We start from the raw sequence: 14,350 nt of genomic DNA on the forward strand, positions 1-14,350 counted from the left end.
ATATATATATATATATATATATGAATCGCAGTATCTACGCTCAGGATGGGAAGCAAGTATAAAATACACCCAAGGCTCACTGATGTCAAGTTGAATAATATGAGATTATAATGAATGAATGATATGGTATAGTATGTGCCCTCAGGGACTTATATGTAACATAGTAAGAATTACAGGTGTTCTCGTAGTGGATATAATACTGTAACGAACTATCTGTGTGAACAGTCAAGGGTATGTAAAGGAAACAAAATCAACCTTTAAACAATGCATATTGATAAAATGTTTATTTGAGACAATATAATCCTGTACAGACCTGACCACGCATACAGTATGAAAACCTTTAGTGAGAGAGAGTACTTGGTTAGAAGGTAGGAATGGAAAAAATCTTATATTCGGTTGACATACACTGCTTGTAATTTTACTTCTGCCCTTAAAAATTCTCTAGTCATGAATACTACCAGATATAAAGTAAGCACCAGCTTCGCAAAATTCTGACAAGACTGCTCTTCCTGTTCTACTAATATTCTTAAAAAAGGGGTTTCACAGGGAAAACCTTCCAGTGAGAGTTTTGTGAAGCCAGTCCTTAAAGTAAGTTCTGGATGAAGGCAGAAAATGTTTTAGGTTAAACCACACCGCCGTAGTCACTAGCACTATACCTCACTTTGCTTCATTTATTGTAGGAAAACGAACTTGTATAAAATTCTCTTCAAAAACATCTACCGGGTAATGTGCTATACATAATCGAGTGAGCGGGTACAACAAAGTTATGAAGTCACACAGTTCATGACGTCATCACCGAATTTCCAAAGTGGAGGTTTGGAAATTCAATTAAAAAAAAGCAACGAGAAGGAATTTCATTGAAAATGCAAGTTTGGACGTTTTCCTTAGCAATTCTAACCAATCAAAACAAGAAATCATGGCATTACCAGTTATGATTGGTTAGTTGTTGCCTTGCAAAATTCTCTTATGTTTTCAAGTTGTTTACTTGCTTCTTTACCTATAAACACTATGCATATCTTTTTAAAAGCAATACATATACATAACTTTATTTTTCTTCAAATTCACAAAACAATCCATATTCCAGAAGACAGTAGTATTTTCCGTGGTAAGAACTGATGCACATAGTATGCCCCTAACAAATTGTAGTATGTTTGGATTTTCAAAACCTTCCACTTTAAAAAAAATAATAAATAAAAAAGAAAAAAAAATACAATCAACAACAAGTGTACAGTTTGTTAAAATATTTTCATAATTTAGGAATGCTCAATTGGTACTTACAAGAGGGAATAGCCAGAAACATCAAAAAGTCTCAATTTGGCATTAGGTTACATTTTTAAACTTTATACAGTATACTGTCAAATTATCGTTATTATAATTATTCATTTATTTACTATAATAATTATTATCATTCATACTTCCTCTCCACAAACTTGGAGGAAACATTGAAACTTAACATGGCAGTCTCAGCACAATATCTTCAGCTCTTTCAAAACATAAGAGCTATGCTGTTTCTTTGTATCATCCTTTGTTCACAAAGCAATCAGCTGTGTCTGCACAGGCAACCAAAAGCATTAAAATCATTAGCACTAGTTGAACAAGATCTCCCATACAAATGATGCTTGATGCTCTCTTGGTTGGATGCTTCACAAAACTGCTTTATGCACATAAGACTTTCTTATAAAACCAGTTAAAGACCATGATAAAGTAATGCTTTCTGCATTCTATACGTATTGTATGGCTGACGGGATGGTGAAAAGGGAGCTCTCTAGATCCCATATGGTTCACTTTTTTTCAACATACAAAGGACTGAGGGTCAAAACTGAACCTTGTGGCATTTACCGCTGCAAGCTCCTCTTTCAGATCTCGTCATGTAATAATGACAGGCAAAGAGGAAAAACTGAAGTGACTGAAGGCACACACGATAATGCAAAGAATATGTAATTACTCTTTGCATTCTTCTAGAGAAAAGGCCTGCATTTGGGGGCCACTCTTGCTTCAAGGGTTTCATTACAGGGAATATAGAGGTTTGTAGTTATCTTCAACAGTCTTGGGCTAATTTAAACTTGATTAACCGACTGCCTATTATACTTTTTAAATACCAAAAGCTATGGTAATTAAACTGATCAAATGATTAATAATATCGGTCATTTGAAACTGTTCATGCACTAGAGGTAAGTGGCTATAAAGGTTTCTCATACAAAAATTCTTGAAGATCTTTTCAATGTTGTACATTGCTTTATGTCACTTTTCATTCAACTGATATTCTGTCTTTTTTAGCATAAACATATACCAAATTTTCAGAGCTGCTGATTGATAACACTCAAAAGATGCCCAAGAATTGTCATATGATACTATTCACATGTACATTATTATTTTCAAGTAGAAAACAGTAGTATATGTATGGGCTGCAGACCACTAGCGGCTGCAGGCTGGACAGTGCTCCGACCGCACATGGACTGCGGAAGATGTGTGGTCGCACTGCAGTTACGGCCATCGCTGGCATATAACTACAGAATACAAATGTACTGAAACTGTGAACTTTTAAATGATTACCGCCATTTGTATGTGATATATATACTGAATTTTTAGTTAGATCAATGGTTTATACTTCATATAATGTATTTATATATATTATATATATACTGTATACATATTCCTATGTATATATATATATCAATCTCATTTGTAACTGGGATTTTCATTCAAGTTTTAAGGTGGAAATTTTAAACAATAGGTAATGACTGAAACATTAAGCACGTACGAAAATGTTAGAGTTTTAGGGATAGATAGACACAATAAAGTCTCTGTGCATTTCAGCTGAGGAATATAAATATTGGAACACTTTTACATTGGCATTTTGGGCAATAATAGATTTCATAATGAGATGAGATGAAGGCGAAAACTTTACTTTTGTCAATATGCTTCATACTGACGACATTCATTTGTAAATGACAGCCAAATCTTACTAGAGGATGAGCTGCATTTTGCAGAGCAAGACAATTTCTGTTATTGGCCTCTTTATGTTTGATTCAACAGAAGCTTAGGAGTTGGGTATGGAATTTGAATGGTTTCCACAGCAAATATAAGACGAAACGATCCTCAACACAAGATAATAATGTTATGAAGCAATGACATACAGCGTCACATTGCCAAAATGTGTTCTTGATAGAGATACAAAATATTCTATTACACCCTACGTACTGTATTCTGCAAATCTAAAAATCTATTTTTCTCTGTTCTAGGGTAATAACCTTGGTCAACAGATGCATCACTATGCACTTGGGACTTACCTCTTACCGTTCAAAAACTATCATTTCATTTCAGGGCAAAATACCACGACGCCATCTCTCACCTTCCTTACATTCCCCCTCCCTCTCGGAAAATGAAAGTAATCAAATGTATATAGTCTACATGTAAACCTACTGTATACTACTAAGTGATTCCAAATGCAATTTAACAGAATCAAACATAAACAAAACAAAAACAGAAAATATTTTGTCCCCAAAGATGCACCCCAATTTATTTCAGTCATAGGGATGGAGTAGGTGAAGTTTACACATTTGGTAGAATATCATAGTCTGGCACTGACTGTTTGACAATTGGATGAAATCATAAGTCATGATTTTGCTCGACAGATTTTCGAAACGAAAAAAGAGAAATGTAGAACATTTATAAACCATAGCTCATAGCTGTTGCACATCTATTAACCCCAAATCAATTGATCACTTTCACTGAAAATTCCATCTACAAGTTACACACTAGTGAAAGACTGGGCATTCTACCTTATGTGACATTTGGCTGTCAAAATAACAATAAAAAGTACAGCAATTCAATAAAAAAAATACACTGTACTAAAAATACATTAAAAAATTGATCCCAACTAAATACATTATTAAGACTGCACTGTATTTTCTATGAATTTCACACAATTTAAAATTCTTGCTAATTGAATACTAAGATTCAAACAATCTTCATCCTCGAACAGTATAATCATGGTAGCAGGATGGATACTGTGAAACACTACAGGAGGTGATACTACAATAATATACAAAAATGCACTTATGGATTTGCAGACAGATGATGATTTGGATATTCGCAGTTACTACGGGAAGCTGCAGATTGAAACGAGAGCAATTTTGTATTCAGTTAACCCTAATTCAATGTGAGAATGTTACCCATACTGCCCTGTAAATCCTTATGGAACTTGCGGATAATAGCCTCATTTTCAGAGTGTGAAGAGCCAATTGAAATTTTCATGATGTAGCACTAATGATCTAATTTTGAGGACTAAGGCATACTAAATGCTTTATCATTTCTATACAGCTGAAATGGCTCGACTATGTTGGGGTCTATGGCTCAAACCCATATCAGATTACATAGCAATCATTTAATTATATACTATGGGACTTCTTATACAAAATAAGGATCCCTGTACTGCACTTCATGAGGCATTTAAACAACTTCTGTTCAATCAGAAGTACTCTGAATAATACAACCCATTAATTGGATGAGGGCGTACTCTCATCCAAAAAACACGTAAAATTAATCAGTTTTCACAGCTAGTTCATAATTGGTCTGACCCACGACGCCCAACTGCTCCTTTCAACTTCTGAGCTTATCTAAATTCCTGTAGATATTCAAATCATCTCAACCACTGCTCCTAGGTGCTATATCTGGCCCTCTCCCACCACAAGGGCCAATTCACATAAGGCAGGACGTTTCATACAAAAGGTCAAAATGGTAAGGTTGTTACTTTACTAAATGATAGCATACCCCTAACCAAGCTCATCTTTCCAGTATACTTTAAAAACAGAATTGTCCTGCGACTGACATTGGTTCATTTGAACAAATCTTGTTTCAGTACGAATTCATGATGACCAATTGATTCATGTTCCATAGATACCTGGAATATTTTCACTGATAACAATTGATAAGGTGATTTTATATCTCTGATGATAAAATTTCCCATTATTCAATCAACTTTAAAATAACAACTCTATCAAATCTCAACTTATTAATAATTCATAGATTTCTATTCACATTTTTACAACAAAATTAATCTGAACTATATATAACAGATCATCTCAATAGAAAATCAAATGAATTGATGATTTGGTGTACAATGGGGCAGGAAAGCAGGGAGGGGGTCACCACAGGCACACTGCCCCCCTCGCCAATACTGGACATGCCTTCGATGTGGACATGAGATACAAAAGGCACCACAGTCCACTGAAGATTAAAACTATGAGTATAACAAGAGATGGTATTCTGGCAATTCTTATGTCTATCAATACCCTCATAATACAATTACAAACAAAGATGCAGTTAATGTCTTCACTAATATGACTTTCCTACATTAACATCTGAACTCTTGCAACTAGAAACAGCCAACAAATTGTATGTGTAAAAATAATATAATATCTATTTCACGCACCAAAAGGCTGTAAGTATATCACAAGGGTAAAAATGGACTAAAGTATTTCCAAAATACAACCCAAGACCTGCACGGCTAGGAATGTGAAGGACAGCAATAAGAGATGCCCTACATGGTGCATCTTCTCATGCTTGAAATATACCAGCACAAGAGCTTTGGCAGGCAAATGCTTTTTCTTGTCGTGTGAGATAAGACAGGGAGAACCAAAGTCTCCATAGCAAATGTTAAATACTACTAACTGACTAGTTATCAAAACCAGAAGAAAAAGGTAACAAATTGGTACTCAAGACTACATCTAATGAACAATGACTAAACTGACAGACAAAGTGGAATGACATATCTCATTCTGATCCTTTTGATATTCATACAACTCTCACATCTGAGAGCTACAATAATGGTGATATTAAAATATCACAGATTTCAAAGAACATTTGTTTTATGTTTTAAATAAAGCACTTGTAGGGGATATGGTACAAAACAAACATGAAGAAAAGCCACAATACATTTGTGACTACAATGCCTCCCCTGCCCAGGTCCTGTGCTCCTCTCTAATCCTAGGCACTGCTAGTCAGGGTGCCGTCGGCCCCACTGCCACCAGTCTGAGGGCAGTGGGGGCCCACGTCGCCCTGTGGGAACCACTAGCACCAATCATCCTCGTCACTGTCACTATGGCGTACACCTGGGGCCCCTCTACGAGGCGGCCCACCACCTGGTGGTCCGACAGGAGCTGGTAATCTCGGTACCGCTCGCTCCCGCCCTGGTTTGTACCCATTAGGCACTGCTGGTGAGGGCAGTTGACGGGTGCCCCGCCCGATGGCCACTGCTTGTTCGAAACTAAGTGGTTCCTCAGGTCGCCGTTCATATGGATATTGGTCTCTAATTGGTGCCATAGGTGGGCGGCGGAGCGCACCTGGGGGTAAAACTTTCCCTGACGGGGCCACACGAGGTCTAGCACTCCCCTCTGTCACTGGTGGAGTCCTTCTTTCTCGGAACACTGGTGGCATTTCTAATTTGGGCACATGTGTGGGCGAGGCATTTAGTTTAGGGAAATTGATGGGTTGTGATCTTGTCGGCGACTTGGCACTAGAAAGAGTGTGATGACCTGACCCTGGATGGCCAGTTGGAGGTTGAGATGAAGGTGGACCTAAATGAAGAGTTGATGGTTTGTTAGGAGTGGGGGGTAACCGTCGTCCTGCTCCACGACGCTGAGGTATGGTTGGGTAACTGGAACCTGCACGTTGATGTGGGGAGGGACTGCGTGATCGACGATCTAGGGAAGCTGTGCCATAGTATTCTAATGTTCGACCTCGCCGACCAGCAGCTCCCGTTAGTCCAGTGTGTGGGGATGGGCTGCGTGAACGCGTATCCAGCCTGGTTGTTATGTAATGACGATCTGGGCTGTTGGAGGCAGAGCGGATGTCTCTCTCCCATGGTCGTGGAGGGAAAGGTTCGCGACGTCGACTTGGACTTCGACCTCGCAATGGAGACATTATGCCATACTCATCGCCACGCAGTTTGCCTGGAAAAGGATGAACAATGAGAATAGTCCAACAACTTGGGTTTTTTCAAGTGTAAATATTTCATTGCCTTCCATTTGCAGTGCATCGCAGTCAATTTAGAATTTTACTCTAATTTATTAAAATCAAATGCCTTTACAGTTTCTATAAGAAAATTATTGATGTTATGTTCTAACCTTTCTCTAAAAAATAAAAAATGTACTATTTTTGAAGTATACAGAAGATAAAAATGTTATATGCTTCATTTATGCATGCAAAAAACATTCATCTTAACTTTTCACCAAAATTCCATAAGCTTTAAATATAAAAGCGCAAAAACATAAAAGTTAACATAAATAAATTACCAGATTATATAAATGAATACACAGAAGCCTTAACAACTACTAGTAAATGAGGAAAAAGATAAAGGAACATTTTTGCCAGATAATTCTCGACATAGGATGCACGTATGTATAGCATGCCCCAATTGAAATTTAGAGCGAAAATGCACAGAAAGCCAATGGCTTTTGAAAAAACTTAGATGAAAATATTAAATCATTATCCTTCTTAAGGCAATAATTCTGAAAACAATCCGTTTGCGACAAAACTCTGATTCCATAGGTACTCTCTGTACGTACTACTCTAAGCACACAGAATCCTGTCCAAATCAGCTTAGCAGGATTAATTTTGCTATCTACAAGTAATCTTAGTTCAGAAAGGTACCTACTGGGTTTGAGATTCAACATTCATTCTTGTTTTCCTCTACGAAGTCAGGAGATATACCTAGGATTGCTTGTATGAGCAGAACAAAAGCATAAACAAATATCTAGGATATTTCCTTAAATTCTATAGCATTTGCGATACAATTCTAGCACTAAACTGCCTTCGCATTGTGCACTTAACCACTACAGCTGAACTGATGTGCGTAATTGCAGGGCTGTACAAAAAGAAAAAAAAAAGCTAATCACTATTGGTGTTAATGTACATGTAAAGTGGTGGTAATAGTGGTAGTAACTTGAAAAAAAGGCTAACTATAAAACCTTCAAAGTACAACTTAAATTATAATGTGAAATCTTCAAGAGGAACTTAATGCACCAGATAAAATTACTATCAATCATTAACTGTCCTCGTCTATAAAATTTTGTATCAAACGTCCATCATGTCAAAACCTGTGCTTTCTTTATGTCAAAACTAGTGCTTTCTTTAAGAGCCACCTCAACCAAGTTACAAAAAGTCTTGTCCTTTTCATATCCACTTCTTTAAACACACAAAGTCATCTGATTATGAGGGAGACAATGAAGGAAATTTAGACTTATCCAACAATATTAATCACGCAGCATTAAAACATTTAAGAGCTTTGTGCATCAGATAACTTCAATGCGCCCTATAACATGATAGCTTAATTTAAAGAGCTGTGGGATGACTATTTTCTCATCTGGAATTACCAATAAAAGCGACCTTATCTGGCATTACTGCTAAATGCTTCTAAATCATTTTAATAATTTTTCAGGTCTCCTAAATTGAATCACCAGACGAAGGTAAAGCAATGAACTTTTTAGAGGTTAACAGACCCTCAAACAAAGGTATAATATTCAACTAATCTACAGAAAATAATATCAATACTAAAAGCATGCAAGGCATCAAACAAGACAGCAAAAGCATCTTATAATTACTCAGTATTTAGGAAACATAAGCAAATTAATCAACACTGACCTTACTCTTCTCACAACTGACGACACACAAATAAGGGAGGGCTTCGGGATACTATTTACCAGGTTAATGCAAGTCATTCGTACTGTCAACTCTCGGACACGAATCCGAGGAGGACTTTCTTTGATGAATGACGGAAACAAAAACTGCATTAACTCTTCCCGTGACGCCCTCTTGTCTGTTCCATGTTCAGAGATATGACGTCATATTTGAAACATTTTTTTATGTACTGGATAATCAATTCTTGCAGGAACTACTGACAACCTACACCATATATGAAAAAAGCTACACACATAGTACATATATTAAAAAAATAAAAAACATCAAGTGAGACATGCTATTCACTTATTCGATTTTTGAAGAGTATCTGAAATGGATATAGACGTATCTAATATGCAGCATGACAAGTTGAGAATCTACTTATAAATTGACTCAACGTCGTATAACAAGTATAATCGAGTTGTTTGATTTTCCTGCAGCACGGTCTTAACCCGTTTCTGTTTCGTAGGAATTGTCTGTATCCAAGTTTTATTTCTATATATCGCTATACCTTTATTATACTTTTATTTTACGCATGTACTGTAATTTTACGCAAGTATTGTAATGGAAGCTCGTTAAAACATCGAAAACTACCGTCATACCTCTGAACACACCAATGCCTTAATATCTGACACTTTACATTGATCAACAGAGTTCATTGTGTGCTTCATAAGAAGACAAGGCATTACTTTCATTGAGAACTCACTGAAAAGGAAACTCAAGTGTTTTTACGATAAATCAGTCCATTTGGGATTAGTTGCAATCTTCTCACGTCCGTGATTTCTCACACACATTTAAAAAAGAAGAAAAAAATAGTGTACTTTTTACTTGATACGGTTTTTCGCTCCATTTTAAAATGAGACAGGAAACAAACTGAAACTCTGTTGTAGAGAACTATATTGAAAATTGTAATTTTTCTTACTTTACTGTAAATAAAGTACAAGCTGAAAATGTAACTAGTGCTCGAAAAAGATCTCTGCTGAGGTGTTTTCAAGATATCTAAGGAATATTGATTCAAAAGAGTGTGTCTTCTTATAAAGCACCAATTCTTGAATGCAGCTTCAAAAATGAGCAGATTTCTGTGGAAGTAAAAAGACTTTCTCTAAAATATCGGTTAAAAATGACTCATAGTACCACTTGCATTAAGAGAGCTTTAATTTACGAATGCATCGAATCAGGGCACATGAATTATCAAGTTTCAATCATTTCAATTGTCCAACAAATCATATTGATACCAATATAATAATGGACATCTGTCAAACATTCATTGCTCCCAATGACATTTTCTACTTGTTTTAAGCAATGAGGTATAAAAAAGTCATTATATATGGATTAGGTCAACCATTCAAGCACACAGTCTACGTCAGCTAAACTTTGATGGAAGAAAATGACATAAACACTCAACATTTTGGGGATTCTCGTAGTATTTTCATGCACTGAATTAAAGATCAATGCCTTTACCAGAGTAATATAATGCAGGCCCTTAACTTGAAACCATGTCCCCGACTTTCATAAGTGAATGCTGGTATTAAGTTACACATCTTTCCAATTTGCTTGTGTGACGATCTGGGATGACAACACACATCATCTCACTGAAATTTATCCTGTCTTCCATAATACTGTCTCCAAAGAACTTCTTTTAAAGCTGCATTCAATCTCAACATTGACATACCTGATAGCCAAATGAACAGAGGGTTGCTGTCTGGCTGCCCAAATTTACGTACCTAGTAGCCTACCTCGTTTGTGGTGTACGTGATCATATTTGACAAGGTCCACTACATCACTGACAGCATCACTGAAGCCAATATCATGAGGCTGCTGTCCAACACGTCTCGGTGATGGGCTCCGCCTGATTGGAGTTGGAGACCGGAGGCGTCTGAGGTGAGTATAATCAACTTCGAATAGCATTACATGGGTCCTATCAGTGGAGGGTTTAGCAAAATTTGAAGACCTTTCTGCATCCATATTGCAGAACAGATAAATCTATGGCAATATTTTCGTTCTTTATTTATCAAGACTTATAAGTATGAGCGCATTATTAATTGTCAAAACGTATTCTGTAAATCTAAGAAAGACTTAATCTATAAGTAAAACATATTCCTTAACATTATTTCTGCATCACTCGGCCGTTGGCTGTGCATGATGCAATACAGATTTGATAATGTTATTCTTGATACTGTGCCATCAAGGCTCTTAAGATTTTGAATGACTTATTTTTCTGCGTTGGCTGCTTCCGTTAGTAACTAAAATGCGCACTATCTTTGTCTATTAAGAGAACGTTTTTATCAGCAGCAACTTTCTTGAATGCTAAAATTAGTAACACCATAATCAGGGAAGTGAGCTCTAAGCTTCTGAAACAAAAGATGTAGTACTTAGAATACAAAAATAAGAGTTGTTCTCTTTGACATGTAAGTTTGCATTATCACTTATCGTTTAGGTTACCAGGGACTATACTATGTATTTATGAATATTTCCTTGGTAGCTGGCAATTTAGTTACAAAATCCACGATTAACTTTGAAAATGTAAGTACCTACGGGACAAGGGTCAAATACGTTTAATAAAGTCCTAGTAAAATCAAACAAAACCCAAGTGAGATAAGCATTCAAGCAAAGTGAACTCATTCTTAAGCACTTTACTCCTAATAATGATAAAGAATGAAAAGATTCCTTACTTTAATATATATGCTAAGGATATCTTAGTCTGACCAGACCACTGAGCTGATGAACAGCTCTCCTAGGGCTGGCCCGAAGGATTAGATATTTATACGTGGCTAGGAACCAATTGGTTACCTAGCAACGGTGCCTACAGTTTATTGTGGGATCCGAACCCCATTATATCGAGAAATGAATTTCTATCACCAGAAGTACATTCCTCTGATTCCGCGTTGGGAGAGCCGAGAATCGAACTTCGGACCACCAGATTGGTAGGCGAGAGCGAATACCACTCGTCCAACGAGGAACTACTTTAATACATAACCCACAACTTAGCATAAAGGACATTTTCCATGACATGGCAGCGCTGACCTGTGTGGTGGTGTTGGTGACTGGAAGCCTCTAGAGGGTGAAGGAGATCTCGATCTGTATCGATTGATGGGATATTCATCCGGTCTCAGGTGGCAGCCTCCCTCATCAGAAGCAAGTGATCCTCGCCTAGAAGCCCGTTGTACTACCTCAGCCAATTCCAGCCCCACCTTGAGAGAGGAGTCAAATTAGCCACTGCACTATTTACTTTCACCCTAGACACTACCAACATCGGGTTTCTTGGGGACGAGTGCATGTAACTTCTCTTAACAAAAACAAACAATAGACACTTACATCAAAAACTTTACTTTTAACTCTAACAAAAGGCTCTCCATCATTTGCAAATGGCCTATTCATTTGGAGTTTATTAGTGTTTCCTTTTCAACATAGATTTCCTCTTCGAAAACTTGGTCTGAATACAACGAATATGATTTTCATTAAAGCCTATATTTTTTCAAAATAATTTGTATGTTAATGTGACCTTCTTCAAATACAAAAATTTAAAAAGAACATTAAATACAATGTAGGTAAAATCAAATATTCTTATATTAAACACTTAGCTAATCTTAAATTAACCTGATACAAAAGAAGTTTTGGGTGTGATTTTCTATTGATTAATTCATCTGAAAGGCAAATGTCTTTGAAAAGTATAAACAAGTAAAATGCTATGAAGCGTTTCTTTTGAACTTTGCTGATTCAGCTAAATCCCAAGATGGATGTAAAGTCTTATCATCTATAATTTTGCTTAAATGATACTATGGAATGGCTTAAGTGCAACAAAATTTGGAAGATGATGCAAACTAAAAAAACAAATTAAGTGTACAAGCAAAGTATAACAAATGAAATGAAAATAAATACAACTTCCTCTTAGAATGTGTTCCCTTTTTAAGTCTGAATCATATGGTTGATGTCGTATGATCTACCACATAGAATTGCAATTATACTTGGAGTACTAGACTGAACACTCGTGTAAGAAGTGAACGTTCAATAATGAACAGTTACATCTTGAATATGAATTTGAGTTAAAAAAATCACAAATGATAAAACTTCCCCATGAAACTGTAACTATCTATTCATATTCAAATAGAAACAGATAGATGCTGCGATGCACTCACATTAATAATGAGGGAGAAATTGAACACCAAAGACAACATCAATCATACAATAACCAAAACTAAGTTCTATTTATGAAAGGGATGTTGTATGTACATATTGTTCAACATCAGGTGGGCACTGAGAAAATTATCCGTGAAAACAAATCCGAGAGAGAGGAAGACGACATTTTGTCTGTAGTCTAGAGAAAACGATCTTGCTCTTTCAGGACGATCGAACGAAAAATAAAAGAAAGAAGTGGATGTGGGTCAAATCTAAAGAAAATAGTAATAGTACAGTCAAGAGGTGAGAGGCATAAATACACATTTTGATACAACCATTGAACAAAACTAACAGTAAATTATAAAGGACAAAACTTGTCACTTTATAAATAACATACATATTGAATAGGTATGGATGGAAATACCAGTGGATGAGAATGAGAACAACAGATGACATCTGTAAAGGCTATAATAACATATATAAGTAAGACTCGAGAAGCTTATACAGGCTTTGGTGGCAAACACACAATACAAAACACAATGTAAACAACTTTCAAAAATTGATTACACAAAACACTCAACGTAGGTCTGTATGAAATATTTTGCACGTTATTAGGCCGAAGTATTGACTTACAATAACAACTCTTACAGTATTCACATAAGAGATTCAGTGTGTGGGTGGGTGGATGTGAAAAAGAAACAGAATATGAAAGTGATGTTTTACCCAGAAAATTTTCAATGAATGGTTGATGATGATTTATGTGGACTTTATATATAATGGTAGAAAACTGGGTTGCAATTTCTCTATAAATTTTTTTAAGTGCTATTACGAGACTTGTATACAAATGCAGCCTAGCTTTTTAAAGAGACAAAGTCTCCGATATAAAACCCTGAGATGAGCAGCTAAGTTTTCATTTCGTTTAAATCGGATATCCCCTCCTCGATGCCACAAGACTGTCTCCTGCTGCCTTCATCAACCATACAAGTCAGCGCGTGAGCCATGTGGCAGAGACTCAGGAAATGAACATGGGTGTTCCGGTCCCATTAAAACGAACAATAGTTCTACCTAGTACTCTTTCATACAGCATTTTCAAGCCACAAGAAAAGGCCTAAGCCGGGTTATTGGAGTGTAAACAAAAAAAGTATCTGAGAACATGAATAGTTTTTTTTTCAGTTGAGTATAGTGAGACGGCGCAAGTTATCTGAACAATTATTTAATCCAAAATGTCACTCTCAGCAATCTTCAAAGCCACATGTTCAGACAAAAGGAGTGAGCTCTGCTTTTCTGAAGAGATATCACCATTAAACCGGCTCTATCATCATAGGGGCTTCTTCAGTCGTAATAGAAAAAGACTACTTTTGATAAGCCTCACGTAAATGAGGCATTACAAAAATGCTCGTTTTTCAATGAACCATTTGTGTAAAAATCATCCATGAATAGAGTTTAATTTATTATATTTATATCAAAATTATATTGTTTCTGTTCCACTATTTTGCACCTAACAGTTTACTAATACCTTCAATTGATTGAACAGACAATGGATCGATCAGAATAT

General features: G+C 36.3%; 1 protein-coding gene across 12 annotated transcripts in view; it reads right to left on the bottom strand.

The window, feature by feature from the left end:
• Positions 1 to 252: 252 nt before the first annotated feature.
• The window catches only part of LOC135216890 (voltage-dependent calcium channel type A subunit alpha-1-like), a 638,668-nt gene continuing 624,570 nt past the window's right edge, over positions 253 to 14,350 (bottom strand). For all 12 annotated transcript variants that reach the window (XM_064252425.1, XM_064252417.1, XM_064252414.1 and 9 more), the window contains 3 exons: positions 11,704 to 11,870; positions 10,404 to 10,555; positions 253 to 6,953 (listed from right to left, as the gene is read on the bottom strand). In XM_064252425.1, the coding sequence (XP_064108495.1) occupies positions 6,073 to 6,953; positions 10,404 to 10,555; positions 11,704 to 11,870 (1,200 nt within the window). In that variant the 3' untranslated portion in view covers positions 253 to 6,072. The remainder of the gene's footprint in view (positions 6,954 to 10,403; positions 10,556 to 11,703; positions 11,871 to 14,350) is intronic.

Source organism: Macrobrachium nipponense, chromosome 6 (genome assembly GCF_015104395.2).
Source record: "Macrobrachium nipponense isolate FS-2020 chromosome 6, ASM1510439v2, whole genome shotgun sequence".
NCBI classification, from domain to species: Eukaryota; Metazoa; Arthropoda; class Malacostraca; order Decapoda; family Palaemonidae; genus Macrobrachium; species Macrobrachium nipponense.